Source organism: Capra hircus, chromosome 4 (genome assembly GCF_001704415.2).
Source record: "Capra hircus breed San Clemente chromosome 4, ASM170441v1, whole genome shotgun sequence".
NCBI lineage: Eukaryota > Metazoa > Chordata > Mammalia > Artiodactyla > Bovidae > Capra > Capra hircus.
Window position 1 is genome coordinate 63,665,009 of NC_030811.1, and position 16,604 is coordinate 63,681,612.

General features: G+C 38.2%; 1 protein-coding gene across 2 annotated transcripts in view; it reads right to left on the minus strand.

The window, feature by feature from the left end:
• DOCK4 (dedicator of cytokinesis 4) overlaps nt 1-16,604 on the minus strand; it is a 472,836-nt gene that overhangs the window by 50,796 nt on the left and 405,436 nt on the right. Inside the window, exons 32-36 of one of the 2 annotated variants that reach the window (XM_018047173.1) lie at nt 16,364-16,449; nt 11,312-11,338; nt 11,074-11,169; nt 10,194-10,254; nt 5,781-5,874 (exon numbers count right to left, since the gene is read on the minus strand). In XM_018047173.1, coding sequence (XP_017902662.1) covers nt 5,781-5,874; nt 10,194-10,254; nt 11,074-11,169; nt 11,312-11,338; nt 16,364-16,449 — 364 coding nt within the window. The remainder of the gene's footprint in view (nt 1-5,780; nt 5,875-10,193; nt 10,255-11,073; nt 11,170-11,311; nt 11,339-16,363; nt 16,450-16,604) is intronic. The other variant, XM_005679177.3, reaches the window with a different exon arrangement.

The following is a 16,604-nucleotide window of genomic DNA, read 5'->3' on the forward strand; positions in this document are numbered from 1 at the left end:
ATTTACACAGAGAGAAAGTAGAATGGTGGTGCCAGAGATGGGGGGAGGGGAAAATGGGAAGTTACTGTTTAATGTGTACAGGGTTTCAGATTGGGTGGATGAAAAAGTTCTGGAGACAGATGGTGGTGATGGTGGCCCAAGAACATGAGTGCACTGGATGGCCACTGAAGTGTCTGCTGAAAATGGGTGAGAGGGCAAATCTTATGTTATGCACATTTTGCCACAATAAATAAAATGAAAAAAGGGGGGAATAATGAAGTGTTCCTAATCTGTAAATTGCTATTCAAGTAATGTTTGCCCTGGGAAGGTCCAAGGCATGGCTGGAAGGCCAGGTGTGGGTGAGCTGCCCCTGAGAAGGGTGGGAAAAGAAGTAACCACTGGTGGGCTTTTTTATACAGTTCTGTGTATTCTTGCCACCTTAATCTCTTTTGCTTCTGTTAGGTCCTTGCTGTTTCTGTCATTTACTGTATACATCTTTGCATGAAATGTTCCTTTGGTATCTCCAATTTTCTTCAGGAGATCTCTAGTCTTTCCCATCTTATTGTTTTCCTCTATTTCATTGCATTGCTCACTTAGGAAGGTTTTCTTATCCCTCCTTGCTATTCCCTGGATCTCTGCATGGCAGAAAGCAAACAGAAACTAAAGAGCCTGTTGATGAATGTCAAAGAGGAGAGGGAAAAGGCTGGCTTAAAGTTCAACATTCAAAAAACTAAGATCAAAGCATCAGGGCCCATCATTTCATGGTACAGGGATGGGGAAAAAGTGGAAACAGTGGCAGATTTTATGTTCTTGGGCTCCAAAATCACTGCAGATGGAGACTGTAGCCATGAAATTAAAACATGCTTGCTCCTCGGATGAAAAGCTATGACATCCAAGACATCCAAAACCTAGACGGTGTGTTAAAAAGCAGAGGCATCACTTTGCTGACAAGGGTCCATTTAGTCAAAGCTATGGTTTTTCCAGTAGTCATGTATGGATGTGACAGTTGGACCATACAGAAGGCTGAGTGTCAAAGAATCGATGCTTTTGAACTGTGGCGCTGGAGAAGACTCTTGAGAGTCCCTTGGACAGCAAGGATATCAAACCAGTCAATCCTAAAGGAAATCAACCCTGAATATTCACTGGAAGGACTGATGCTGAAACTGAAGCTTCAATACTTTGGCCATCAGATGTGAAGAGCTGACTCACTGGAAAAGATCCTGATGCTGGGAAAGATTGATGGCAGGAGGAGAAGAGGGTGACAGACGATGAGATAGTTGGATGCCATCACCAACTCAATGGACATGAGTTTTGAGCAAACTCCAGGAGATAATGAAAAATAGGGAAGCCTGGTGTGCTTCAGTCCATGGGGTCACAAAGAGTCAGACACGACTTAGTGAATGAACAACAACTGGCAGGCCAGCAGAGCAAGCTGACAAACAACCAAAGGGTGATGTGAGAAAGTGTGAAAACAGAATTTGATTCCGGCAGATAACGATGTATATCAGGGGTAAACGGTGTGTATGAAGAAAACTGCAGAAAATTTTCATTAAAGGAAACATATGCCTCTGAGGTGTCAGCAACAGAATACTGAGGTTTCTGGAACACTTCAGCATATCGAAGATGTTTTATTACAATATGTTGCATGTTTATTCCTATGTATCTTTAGAAGACTGTATTACATACTGAAAAGAGAAAGATGGCTCACATCCAAAATTATGAACAATGTTTTTAAAAGTGTTTACAATTTGGAACAAAAGGCCACTATCACATAATTAAATATATGGGCCACCTCATTCCATCATTTTGAGAATTGTACAGGGAAGATATCAATATGCAGAAAGAAGTAACACAGGATAAATGTGGAGATGAATCATGTAATGGAGGGCATTGTCACAGAGGGCTGGAAAGGATTAAGCCATAAGAAACAAATCCTGTAAAGACAGAAGTTTTTCCATCAATTCTGCTTTCTCCAAGGACCCACAAAAGTGAGGACAGAGGAGAAATGAGTAAAATGTTATATGGGAAAAGAACTTATTTCTTATGACTTTGGGGAACATAAAAACTCCAAGTTGCGTAAACAAATTAGAGAAAAAAGATTTACACATTTTCAAAATATAAGGTGACAGATTTGGAGTTTCAGAAAACCAAAATATATCTGTTACATATCTGCAAAAGCTTGTCCTCACTTCCCTCTCTCATTTCTTCTGGTTTTTTTTTTTTTTTTAATGGGCTTCAAAATAAAACAAGTCTACTAGATTGATTCCACAGATTAAAAAAATACACCATTTTTCTAATGTTAGCTACAAACTACTTTAAAATGACTACTTAAACTTTTAGACAACAGAGTCAGCTAAAAAAATCTTAGTTTATTTAATCAAAACTATCAGGACATCTGTGTGAAGAGATACTGGGGCTTCCTTGGTGATTAAGGAATTAACAATATTAAAGGAGAAAAATCTGCTCTTGGGGTGTTAAATCTGAGTGCATTCTTAGTAATGCATTTTTTTAAATCTCACAGCACTAGGCACTAATCTAAGAACTCAGAAGACTAAGAAGAAAATATCATCTCTGTCCTCAAGGAATTTACCCTTCAACTAAAGATCTCTCAACCTACCTACCTGCCTACTTAGCAACACACACATTTGTTATATAACTATGAATTAAATATGATAAATATTTGAATGGAAATCTGAAAAAACTGCAATGGGAAAAGAGTAGAAAACATGAATTCAGCCCATAACTGGGGGTGTGAGCTCATGGAGTTGGTGAAGGAGAGAGAAGGAAGATAAAGACTTCATGGAAAAGATGATATAGGAGCTGGCTCTGAAGGATAAGAAGAAGGAAAACAGTATTAGAGGTAAACAAGAATACATTAGGCTGAATGGACAGGTGTTGCTTCAGTTATGATGGGACTTGAATAAAGACTTTGAGCTTTACTTTGTAGAAGACATGAATTGACAGTTACATCTGGAGAAGGGGGTGACAAAGTTTTCTCAAAGTATCAGACAGTCGATAATTTAGGCTTGTAGGACATAGTCTTTGTTGCAACTATTCAACTATGCCATTTGAGTGCTAGAGCAACCATACACAATATGTAATTAAGTGGGTGTGGCTGGAGTTTTAATAAAACATTCTTTGAAAAATCAAATGACAGGGCTGCAGGTTGAAGTTTACTGATCCCTGCTCTAGTGAATAACTCGGGATAGTTAAGAAGCAGTCCAAGAGAGAGACGATGAAGGCCTGATTGAGGCAGTGAAACTGGAAACAATAAGAAAGGATATGGCTTTCGTTTTTAGGAAGCAGAACCAATAGCACCTCATGAATGAGAGGTATCAAAGATATCATAAAGGTCTCCAGTCTGAGTCACGAACTGGGAACTTTTAACTTTTAAGCGATGCTCTTAGCTGAGATGGTGGAACCATAGCTAGAGGCATGCTTAAATCCTGGGAACATGAGCATCACTTCAGAAAGTGTTCCTTTACTCTCTCAAAGCTGGGGGAGGAACCAAGATTCAGGAGTTTCTTGGGAGAAGAGTGTGCCAAAAGACTAAGATTTGTAATTTCTAAATCCAATTAAAGGGTTCTCATTCTGGTTAAGATGTAGTATGCACATTTTAGTGTATTTTTCTCACTGATTCACCTAAAAACCCAAGACAGAATATATAAAGCAACTATTGGAGAATTCTGAAAAGTAAATGAGAAGGCAGACAGAACAGGAAAATCAGTACTCAAGGAAGGATGACAGAGTGGTGAGCTCCCTGTTTTTACTTTTTTGCCTTTTCTATCTCCAGGCTTAGCCTTCCCTGTTTTCTGTAACTTTGAATGGAAAACAGACAGAAAAAGCTCCTTTAGTCAGAGAACTGGGAGGAGGACCCTCTGTGGGATGGAGTACTTCCTATTCTTCTGGCCCACTCTGAGTCCCAGGAACAAAGCTGCCAACCGGCACTGTGGCATGAGGGGCAGTCACAGTGGCAGCAGCAGTGGCGTCCACTTTTCTACTTTCTTTCACTGCTTTCCCCCTACCAGGGAGGCTGACTATACATGGTGGGTCATAGTGTGGAGGATCAAGTCTTGGCTCTGAGTACTCGGGCTCTGATTAAGCAAGAGTATCAGGAAAAGGAGCCCTTGGGAGATGGTAAGAGTGAGAAAGATCAGAGAGAACAAGGAGATGGAGAAAGGAATTTTTAAATTATGTGTATGACTTCCTGGGCTCACCCTTAAGCTGTACATGTATGGAATGAATCAGAATCAACATAACAAAGATTCTGATAAATGAACTATGGTATAAAGAACTGTCCATGTCCCAGGCTCTCCCCTGGGACATGACTTTAGGTCTGAACTTAGCTGGATTGAATTTTTGAAGATTTTAACAAAACCCAGAATCTCACAATATTCAAAATGTCTGGGATAGAATCCAAAATTACTTGACATTCAGAGAACCAGGAAAACTAAATAAATCTCAAAGGGAAAAAGGAATTAACAGATGCCAACTCTAAGATGATTCAGTTGTTGAAATTATAGGCAAATACTATGAAACAGCTATTATAACCATGCTACTTGAAGTAAAAGTGAACACTTGTGAAATGAGGAGAAAATACAAATTTTTGCAAAACCACTGAAGCTATTAAAAATAGCTAAATAAAGTTTAGACAAATAATAAAAATTAAAAAAAGTAAAACTTCACTGGAAGGGCTCAGTAGGTGAATGGAAATGATAAAGAAGAGCCAATGGACTTGAAAATGGATAAATGGAAATTATCCAATCTGAAAAACAGAAAGAATAAAAAAATTGAAACAAAAATCCCCATAACAGCACCCCAGGAAATTACAGAACAATACCAAATGGTCTAACATCCATAAAACTGGAGTCCCAAAACAGAGAATCAGTACAAAAAATATATTTGAAGAAATAATGCCTGAAAGTTTCCCAAATGTGGTGAAAGAAATGTTTAGAGGTCCAAGAGGCTCAGCAAACCCAACCAGAATAGATTTTTTTAAAAAACCATGCTGATATATATACCATAATTGAAGTGCTAAAAACCAAAGACAAAGTCTTAAAGGCAACCAGAGAAAATTACACATCACAGACAGGGAACAATTTCAATGACTACAGCTCTCATCAGAAACAATGGAGGTCAGGAGAAAATAAAAGTTTAAAGTACTGATACAAAGGCACTGTCCAACTGTATCCAGCAAACATTTTTTTCAGGGATGAAGGTAAAATAAAGATGATGGACAACTAAGAGTTCTTCACTACTAGATCTGTTCTAAAAGAAATACCATAACAAGTTCTGGAGGTTGAATGAAAATGTTAAGAGGAAAACTGAGAATTTCAGTAGTGAAAAAAGAGCAACAGGAATGGTAAATATCTGAGTAAATATAATAGATAATTTTTATCCTCTTAAATTCTTTAAAATAGGTATGACTTAAAAATTATGACATTATCTGATGGAATTTTTCAATGTATATACATATATGCTTATGACTATTACAATGTACAGTGGGGAGGTTGTAGTGTTCCTATATTTAACTTGAAGTGGTGAAATACTAACTCTAAACAGACTGTGAAAAGCTAGGTGCGTATTTTATAAACCACTCAAAAACCAATCCCCGAACCACCCCCTAAAAAACTATGCAAAGAGATATAGTAAAGAAAAACAACATATATATTCCAGTTCTAAATTCCAATTTTAAAAGAAATGGTTGAGTCCTCAGGTCTAATTTAAAAAACAGAGGAATTATGTTTAATATAACAGTGACCAGCCCACTTCCCCCAACCCAAGTCAAAAGACACAATTACCTGTGAAATTCTGTGCTTTGAGGTGCAGATCATAGAGTTTATGGATGTAGCGTATATACATCTCTTCCTTGTTCAGTTCAGTCTTATAGAAGTTCTAAGAGAAAAACAAAAAGAGTGCAACAATGGATAATTTCTCAACAATTAGGTTGGCAGGTATCTACCCTTTACTCTGCTTGAAGTTTCATGTCTTGAACCAAGAAAACAGACAAACTTTTCTATATGTCTTACAAAATTTCTAATGTCTTACAAAATTAAGTAAGGGACACAGTTATATATATAGACATTTCTTTCCTTTTATTTTATTTTGGCTGTGCCGCATGGCATGTGGAATCTTAGTCCCCTGACTAAGGATACAACAGGCACTCCCTGCATTGTTAGGGCAGTCTTAACCTTTGGACTGCCAGTCAAGTGCAAAAGACAGTGATATATCTTTAATTCAACACTGTCTGTATTAAAAATTACCTATCAACCACTGGATAGGCTTGTAACTCCTGGGGGGATGTTATTACCACTGATTCACATTTCTTTTGTTACTTTCTATTGTTTTTTGGTTAAGTTTAACTGCCAGTGAACTAGTCTAAAAATTCAACTAAAATATTAAAAATATGTAAGATATTAACCTATTTATTACATTTGATCACTGATAGTCAAAGGATAATTTCTTTCATCTTACAATTGTTTTATAGTGAATTAAAGGTTTCCAGTTTATGACTACAACATAAAGGGGTTTGTAAGAGATTTTATTTCAAAATATTGTTACAAGGGCATGCTTACTGAAAATATTTGGTTTATCAAAACAAAGCATCTGGATCTTATTTAAACTTCTCTAAAATGTTTTAACATTCATCATCAAAAACTCAACTTTGACTTAACTGAACATATTATGGTGTCATTTTAAATGTTTATTTTATAGGCCTCCACATCTATTTCTTTATCATATTAGAAAGTATGTTAGTCCTCACTGAACTTAGTAAACATAGGAGCAAAAGTGTAAGAAGTTGGAATCCAGCAAAAGCGTGATGCTGTGAGGCTCTGTATAAGGCTCTTTCAGCGAGCAGATCACTGCGGATATTATGAAATCTCTGTTTACAGCCATCTGAACTACTATATTACTATTGCTATTATTTTGACAGATGCTACTTGCAGTGTAGAATGAAAATTGAATAGTGATGGGGAGACAAATCTGTTGACTTGAAGGAGTAACAGGTTTTTCTAGGGGGAAAGACCAGGAATTCTAAACATTTCTAAAGTTGATTAGCTAGAGAGGGCTTTGGTTATGGACCAAACTAGCCAGTGTGGCTGCTTAACTGTACTTGGGCATGAAGCCTGAGGGCCTCCTGTCAATATACTTTGTGGCCACTACCAAATAGGTATCCATTCTTCAATATGAGGACTCATCTAACTTCAAGAAGCTGACATGTAGTTGAACACATCATAAAAAAATATTTCCTCCAATTTATACCATTACCCTTCCCCTTTCCTCTTGTGTCCTATATTCCTTGGGTGGCACTAATCTTGAGTGGCTTCCCAGGTGGCACTAATGGTAAAGAACCCACCTGCCAGTGCAAGAGACATAACAGACCTGGGTTCAATTCTTGGGTTGGAAAGATCTCCAAGAAGAGGGCACAGCACCTTACTCCAGTATTCTTGCCTGGAGAATCCCATGGACAGAGGAGGTGGCAGGCTACAGTTTCCTGTAGATCTTAGCATTCTTTAAAAAGCTAGTAAACAATGCTCTTCACATCTCTCTTATTATAATCAAAATAATTTTAATTAGCAAGAATTTTTATACCATAAACATAAATCTAACCACTCAATAGCAGACCTTTACACTATTAAACAATGTTTTTTTTTTTCCAATAGCTTTCTGGTAAGAAGCAAATTTCTTTGGGAACAAAATAAGTGATCATTCTGTAAATGAATAATAGGTCTTTAAAAAAAAAAGAAAGAAAAGATCTCTCAGTCAGCAAATGAGTCTCTTTCATGTATGTCTGGCAAAACTAGTGACAGAAAGAACAAAACAATAATTAATTTCCTAGTTTTAGTCATGTCAAAGATTACACATTTTTACCAGTCTAATACTACCATTTAACTCACAGCTTGTAGAGAAAGTCAGAGTTCCTCTGAAGACAATCTGGAATTGATCTTTCCAAAGAGTTAAGAAATATCTCCAGGAGGAAGTGAATGATTAAAGAGAAGCATATTGCAGCTAGAAAACATCAAAAAACTTTCCATATGGAGTATGAACTAAAAAGATTAGCTTCAGAGTTATATATTTGGCCCTTTAATAATAAGTATTCCTGTGCTAGTTGAAATTAAAACAGTGTTCAAAGTGTTAGCATTTCCTATAAGGACTATTCTTGGTCAGCATGTGAACACTGATGGGGGCCACTGATTTTATTGTCTCTGACTTATTCCTACTGGGAAACTAGAGTAAACATGTTTAGGTCAGAGTATTTAGTCTTCCATCAGAGGAAATGATATCTTCTGTTTATACCAGTTGAGGAAATGGACCCAGAGTCTACATTTAAGAGTGTACCTCTCAAGGTCACAGAGGGCGCTGTGAAAGCAGATGGAGACAGTGGAAGATGAGTCCTTCAGGAAAAGGCAGAGGCTTTCCTTTGAGGTTATTTATGAGATTTCAGGCTTGGAGCTGGGGGAGAGCCAGGATTAAGGAGACAGACTGAGAAAACCTGAAGACGATGGAGCATTTGGCTTTTTTCCGCAAATATTGACATACAAGCAGAGACATGGAAGGAGATCAGGCTGAGGACCTTGACCACGGCCAAAGGCTGGCAAACAGTGGGGAAAGCACAGAAAGGAAATTTAGAAGTGGGAATGACTGTGCTCAAGGTTAGACATTAAGTGCTAAGGGGAGAGGTAATGGGCTGACCCCATGAGCTTGGCCTGATGGCCTGCAGGTTAGTATTGGGTCTGAGGATAAAAATTATGGAGAAACTGCATAACAAGAGATGGCCTGACAAAGGATGCTCGGGTCTCACTATTTTTAGCAACTGGTATCGGAGATGGGATGTAACAATTAAATGCAAAAATGAGAAGGAAGTGGTGGGTGTGGTTAAAAAAAAGGATAAAGTCATATACTCAGAGATGAACAGTATAGTGAGAAAAGAAATTAAGGGAAAAGATAGTCCTACGAAAGTAAAAATTCTGAGCTCTGAAGAGGGACTGTGAGGGGGAATAAACAAAACAAAACAAATCTGAAATCAATGAGCTAAGACAAGACATGGGCTTCCCTGGTGGCTCAGAGGTTAAAGCATCTGCCAGCAATGCAGGAGACCTGGGTTTGATCCCTGGGTCAGGAAGATCTACTGGAGAAGGAAATGGCAACCCACTCCAGTATTCTTGCCTGGAAAATCCCATGAACGGAGGAGCCTGGTGGGCTACAGTTCATGGGGTTGCAAAGAGTCGGACACGACTGAGCAAGCAACTTAACGACTTAAGACAAGACAGAATCAGGTTGGGGAAGAAACAAAATTTTAAGGTACAGGCAAATAGAGAACAAAAAGGCATGGATGTAAGAGACTCGTGGATCAGAGTAAGAATTAGGATTGTGCAAATACTTAGGATAGATGAAGAGGTGTATCTACTCTGCAAAACAAGAAAAAGGAACCATGATATACACAAATTTAGAACCAGAAGCAGTCACAGAGTATTCTTGTGTTTTAAATGTGACCAATGCAAATTATTAAAAGCATCAATTTATCCTACACCAAAATTTGAAAAAGGAATGTAAACGTATAGTCCTTCTTTTGCTCTGTAGTGAGAATACCATTCTATTTGATAATTAGTTATGAGAACTTTCAGGGTAAATTTTGTGTTCCTAGAACTGTTCTGCTATAGCCTATTATCCTTATGATATTGATTTTTGTTTTCCAAAATTTCTTGTTTGGATGAGAAACTATATGGTTATCCCAGTTATAGTTCAAACCTTAACCACAGATGGCTTTAATTTGCAAAGAAGCTATAGAGTGAAAATATGCGTGTTAAACAGGAAACTGTCATTTGTTCAGAAAGGAACATTAATATTTATTAAAATCTAGAATAAATATAAGCAGAGTAGAAAGGAACTGATTACACAGAATTGAAAAGACCTTTTTCCTGGGACATCATCCTTGTCTCCTAGGAGAGCAACAAAGGACTCCAGGGCAGAAAAATGATACAACAGGGAGAAGCTGGCATCACCGTGGGATCTTACAGTGGGTACTTTCTGCAACACTCGGGAGCTGAGAATTCTCTAGCATTTAATTCAAACTAAAGCAAAGAACACTTCTAAACTCTTCTAAGAACACTCAGATAAAGACACACTTTGGTGGAAAAACAAACAAAACATAGTATTTCTGACAAAAAGCAAACACTAGAATGCAAGGAGGAAAAGGGAAATCATTGACTAACCAGGAGGCTCACGGTGCAGCCAATCTTTTTGCCATCTACCTCGCCCATTTTCATGCAGTCCCTAAAAACAAGAAGAAAGAGTCAGAACTCAGAACTTCCTTTCTAAGGGCAAACACAGTTTGTTCTTTTGTGGGGGGCGGGGGAAGAAACTGCCAGAGACTAGAGGCTAATTGCATGTTGCTTTGGATCAAAGAGGCCAGAGCCCCAAGAGGCTTGGGGTGGGGGGTCTGGTCAGACCCTCGCTGAGCACCAGCATGGCTGTAGATTCCACTTGCAGGTGGGCTGTGCCTTCTCTCAATAGAGAGGGGCTAAGGAAGAGGAGGAGTGAGGAGATGTTATGACACACCTTTTACTGAGCTGAAAAGGAGCCGGTAAGCCTGGCCATCAGCAGTAACAATGAGGCTTTTTTTCTTAAATTACCATGCATTTAAGTGGGATGACCTGCTTCAACAGTTTAGATCACTTCACAATAAAAAAATCATGTCTCTGAAAGGTAACGGTGTGAATTTCATTCCCTCTCTCCTTCTATAGGAAAGCAGCATGGTTATACAATTCTGTTACACCACCGTCAGGCTAAGATAAATGGGTCTATTGGTTCTAATGCATGAGTTTCAAACACAGCAACAAAAGGTTTCTTTAATAACGGGAATCTCTCAATTTACTGAAACTTTAAAAGAACTGCTGAAGAACCCAGAACAAAACATTAAAAAAGGAAAAACAAAGAAGAAACTGAGCTAGCTAGTTAACAGTCCACTATTTTACTGCACAAGGTTCCATGGTCTGATTAGCAGTTCTTTGAGCGATTAACTCAAGCGCAACTGTATTCTGACTCTTCGACTTCCTAACTGGAGCGCAGTGTATCTGAGAAACAGGGGCTTACCTGTAATCTAACAACCTCTCCATCAGCCGAGTTACAGTGGCGATTAAGGAAACGCCACTTTCTCTCCATGTTTCCCGCTCAATTTTCTTTAGTAGACTGGAAAAGAAAGAACCCAGGGCATTTTCCACATTTATTTTTATCAGTCACCATGACAACCGTTTTACTTTCATCAGTACCTTAAATGCCTTAGCAACCACTGCAACATCTCACAAGTAGCACAATGCAAACAATGTCTTACCTAGGATAGGGACCAAAGAGTGGAATTCTAATCCAGGAAGCATTGACAAAGCAAATTGATTTTCAGATTATCCAAGTCATCAGATACAGACACATGCATATAAATCATACTTTCAAAATATGCAAGCACCTCACAGCTCAAAGACATTGTTTCCTAGCTTCTCTCTTCCACTAATATTAGAGGCTTGTGCCTCCCCACAACAAACAACACTGAGAAAGGCAAAAACAGGAGTGCCTCAAAGTTTACTTTTCAGTAAGATCTTGCTTTAGTCACACAAAAATGTTTTCCTACCTCTCAGTGGAATGCATCTTCATCCAAGCAATTTTACTGCAATGCAACTGCTACAGGAAAATCCTTGTACAGACGGTATGACGTTTCGCGTTTTTTCCTTTCACTTAACATTTGCCCACTCAATACATATTGCACTATCTGTGCACTCACTCAACAGTTTCATTCAGTTTGTCATTAATCACCGAGGATTTTCTATGTGGTTGTTACAGCAGATTGATGACAAGTACCGAACCACATCTCTCCTCCTACATTTTCCCCCTAATCTTAAGCACCTTGGAGCAGAGGCACTGCTATGTAAACACAAAACAATAACAAGCATAATCATTACGATCTCTTTTTACTTTCACTCCCACCTCTAGGCAAATTAACCATATACTTGGCAAAAGCCCTTTAAGATTGAACTTTCCCCAAAAGAAAAAAAGAAAGAACAGAGGCATAACAACATGAGGATACTCTGTCCTCCTAAATTTAATGATGATTATTTCTAAAATCTTGTTTCCCTCTTATCCTAGTTTCACGAATAACAGAGAGAGAAGACTCTTTTTTTCACAAGTACCATCTCAGCCTAGCCTGTATTGTGCTTAGTAGGAAAAGAAGCTATTTTGTCAAAGTTTTCTCTCTTTTTTTGGTCTTTGGCTATATTCTCTCTCAATTGTCCTTTCTGCTCCCCCCACCTTCTTTTTGCCATTGCCATTCCAGTGCCCAGTCTTCTGTCTTGGCGCCTAGGCATCCCTGATCATGTGTCTTTCGGGCTTATTCTGAACTGCTTCCTAAACTAAGGAGGGGGAGGAAGGGAGAGGTAACACATGAAGGGATGGAGCCTGCCCTGACTAATCCCCCAGGGAAAAGTCCCCTAGTTTGTTCTAAATGCATTTTCTTAAAAAAACAACAACAACAACAACAACAACCTCTGAAAAGCACCTGTTTCAAGCTTAAATGCCAAATTGGTATTGAACCAAGTACGCAAATGAAACTCTGCCTGCCAAAGCAAGGCAGGATGATGGAGGAATCTTCCCAAGTGACAGCCCACACCTCATATACTTTAGAGGCTGAAACACACAGAACTCAAGTGAAGTAATAATTCTAAAAATAAATGGGAGACTTCTTTTATGGGCATGAGCTTCACTAACTGGCGCAGCCTCTGGATGCAGTCAGAAATCAGAGCTGCAGAATCCTCTTGTGAAGAGAGGCACAGCTCTGCAGCGCTTGCTGCCTTGACCAACCTGAGACTCAAACTATCAGGACCAAGCCTAGAATCCAATTCATCTGCTTTCTTGCCTAGGATTATTCCTTCTGTGGGGAAGCTGGCCCTCCCAGCTTACTTGATACACCTGGACAAGGAGAGGCTACCAGACAAGAAAAGTCTCTCTACATAACTTGGTGACACTGGTTTTTAATTTGGTCTACAATCATGCCAATGTGCCCATGCTGAGTACACAGGGAACTCATCTAGTAACAGTGAAAGTTTTATTTTTTTTAGGCAATAAGATGATGAATGGTTGCTATATAAACTAATGTACTAACTTTACATACATGTCACATGAGCATAAATGACGCATCATTTCTTTATACCTTTTTAAAACCATTTTAAAAAACTGAAGTATAGTTAACTTAAAATGTTGGTTAGTTTCAAGGGTACAGAAAAATGATTCAGATACATATATATATATATCTCCCTTTTTTCTTTTCTATTATAGATTATTACAAGATATTGAATATAGCTCTCTGTGTTATACAATAGATCCTTGCTGTTTATAGAAGTTCATCTATGTTAATCCCAAACTTCTAATTTATCTCCCCACTACTCGCTTCCTGGCTCCAAGGTGACTTTTTATTGCTAATGATAGGCAATTGGACTGCACAACAATGACAAGCAACAGAAATAACATCCTGCAGGACTATATACTTGCTCATTAGGCTTTTCCCCTCTGATGGAATGAAGGTTGTAGAATTTGACCCTCAGTCTACCTTTCTCTGTCTCTTAACAGGATTGTGTGGAGGCCAATGCTTTATATACATAGGTAGCTCAGATGGTAAAGCATCTGCCTGCAATGTAGGAGACCTGTGTTTGATCCCTGGGTCAGGAAAATCCCCTGGAGAAGAGAATGGCAACCCACTCCAGTATTCTTGCGTGGAGAATGCCAAGGACAGAGAAGCCTGGCGGGCTACAGTCTACAGGGTTGTGAAGAGTCGGACATGACTGAGCAACTTTCCCTTCACTTCTTCACTTCAAATATATATGTGTGTGTGTGTGAAATGAAGCTCTGTGAAATGATTTGGAGCCTTACTGAATTATTCAGAGCAACATACAATAAAGCACAGTGGAGGACTGAGGTGGAGGTCACGTCTTCCGGAAGCCCCCTTTATAACCCCGAGGCTGTCAGCACTCTCTCTGTGTGCTCCCTGGTGCACCCTCAGCCTCAGGAGACCATCAACCACAGGAAGATGCTCAATAAATGAAGCTGAATGAGCCAATGAAGTGGATGCAGGGAAGCAGAACTTCATTCTGATGCCTTATTCTGCGTATCTCACAGGCAGCAATGATCCACAATTTCAGCATTATCAAAACCAACAAATCCTGACCCTCATTCACTTCAAAAAGATGTAGTATGGGAAAATGAGGGTAACTTGAGGGTCAGGGAAAGATGAGTTCTTAGAAAGGACTGTACTATATAAATTTACAGTTTCATTCTAAGGAGGCTATTTTGGCAAGCATATACCACACTTTCAGGAAGCAGTGAGCTACTTTCAGCTTCTGAACAAATTTTAAGAAGTTTTAGACATGAATTACAGAGAAAAAATGAAAATCTGTACCACAATAGCATGTGTTCCCAATTCATAGTGTGTGCAATGACACAGTGTGATTACCCTAATTCTTTGTGATTTCTATTGCCAAAAAAGCATTTTATTGTTTCCTGAAATATAGTTGGACTTTCCCTTTCTTTTTTAAGCCCAGGTAGTAATGACATTTAATTATCACTTTAGAGTATATTTATTCTCAATATGCTGATCATAAAAGTATGAAAGAAACATTTATAGTAAGATTTCTAGTGATATGCTAAAAAATCAAGAAAAGAATAAAAATCTCCAGTGAATAAATCAGGGACCTTAAAATAGTCCTAATTATAGAGGCTTAATATTTTAATTATTGGTTTGATTTTAATGTCAAGGTACATCTTCTATTTCAAAGCCATATTTACACACAAGCAGTTCAAATTGCATGCTATCAGGCCTTTATTAAAGTAGATAAGAGGCACTACAGAGCTATGTGAGTGCTTATTAATCTTGTGAATTTATTATAAATAATTAATCACAAATCTCAAGAGATCCATTTCACCGAGTGCTTTCCCATTTTAGTTCTTTGTTCAAACCAAAGACTAGTAACGGAATTGAGAGTGGTTTTCAAAAGTAATTTATTATACTGGATGAGGTTTTAATCAGAATGCTTGCTAAACTCCAGCTGTCACGAAAGACAGATGCTTTGTACACTAGAATGAACGAGGGCTTGATGAATAATTATTAAAAGTTCCAGTTTAATTACAGTATCAGAAGAAAATGCCATTGTTCAGGATTCAGTACAAAGAATGTATTTTATCACGTACCACCACCACAAGAGATCTGTATACCCCTTTTTGGCTTTTCCCTTCAATATAATTTTCTTAAAAGCGTCAAGAATGATTTTAAATCAGGCAAGTTGAAATCTATCAACCATTAATAATACTTTTCAACCTTATATATTAATATATCTACTAAAAAAAATATATCTACTGCTCTAAATTTATGATCATAAATGAATTACAGAGTTTTCTATCTGGCTATCAGTGTTAAAGCAGTAGTATTTAGTTTTAGATTTACTTGGTTGTAAACACAAGGAAAAGCATATTTTGTAATAGAAAAATATATTGCTAAAATGTTTCTGCACTTCTGAAAGACCTGCAAACATTTCCCAAACACAATGAGCTGGTTCTTCCTTCAAAAACACTTCGTAAGTATAAAAGGTTAGACAATGACTAAGAGCCTTAGAAAGCTGTAGAGAAAACAAGTGCTAGAATTAAAATCCTAAAGCACTGGAACCTTCTTATGTATTGTCTGTGGCCATTTTACACAGTGAATGACTACTCAGTACAGGCACTTCATCCTGGGACAGTGATCACAGTCTTACCTTAGCAAGGATAACCTCAAGTCTCCTTACAACACTCCATTACTTCTTTATCCTCTTTACAAATCCTAATCACAGAATCTACTAGAAATTATTTGCTTCTCTGATATTCTAGTAAGAAACATTTAGGAAGCAATTAACAATGCTGAATGAGCAATAGGTATTGGTGAATTAAATCAAGCGCTGAAGAACAGATGCAAACTAGGTTAATCTTCTAACAGCAAATCAGCCGAGAACATCTTGGAAAGCATGGCACACAAACACAACAATCACACCACTATTTTGTTTTCCTCTCCCACTATCTACCCAATTGAAAATCATTATCTTGCAGCCCCAACTTTAAAATAACTAGTCATGAAAAGAGTGAATTTGTTATGTAACACTTGCAACCTGTCCTAATCAGAGATTAATACAAGGGGATATGTCTAATCATCAGCATAATAAGATCCATTCACTAGAGTTAAGCAATGATCCTTTATTTCACACTCCACAAAGACAAAGCACTCTGGGGAGACCCAAGCTGTCTTTGCAGCTCTCAGCTGCTTAGCACTGACACCCAAATCCCCCAAAAAGAATCAACTGGAGACACACATGTTACTCACATACTGTTGAAGAGCTCACGGTAGGTTTCATCACCTTTGCCTTCGGACATCAGGCTGTCCAGTTTGTCAATGAGCTTGGCTTCCACCTGAAACAGACCCAAATGTTACTCCCTTTCTTTCCTTCTCACAAGAAGGATTTTCTAGGCACATGGAAACATATTTATTTCTGCAAGGGAAAAAGCCACAGTAAATTTTGTGAATTTATCAGCTGTGGTTAACCAAAGACACCCCTTTGGAATTC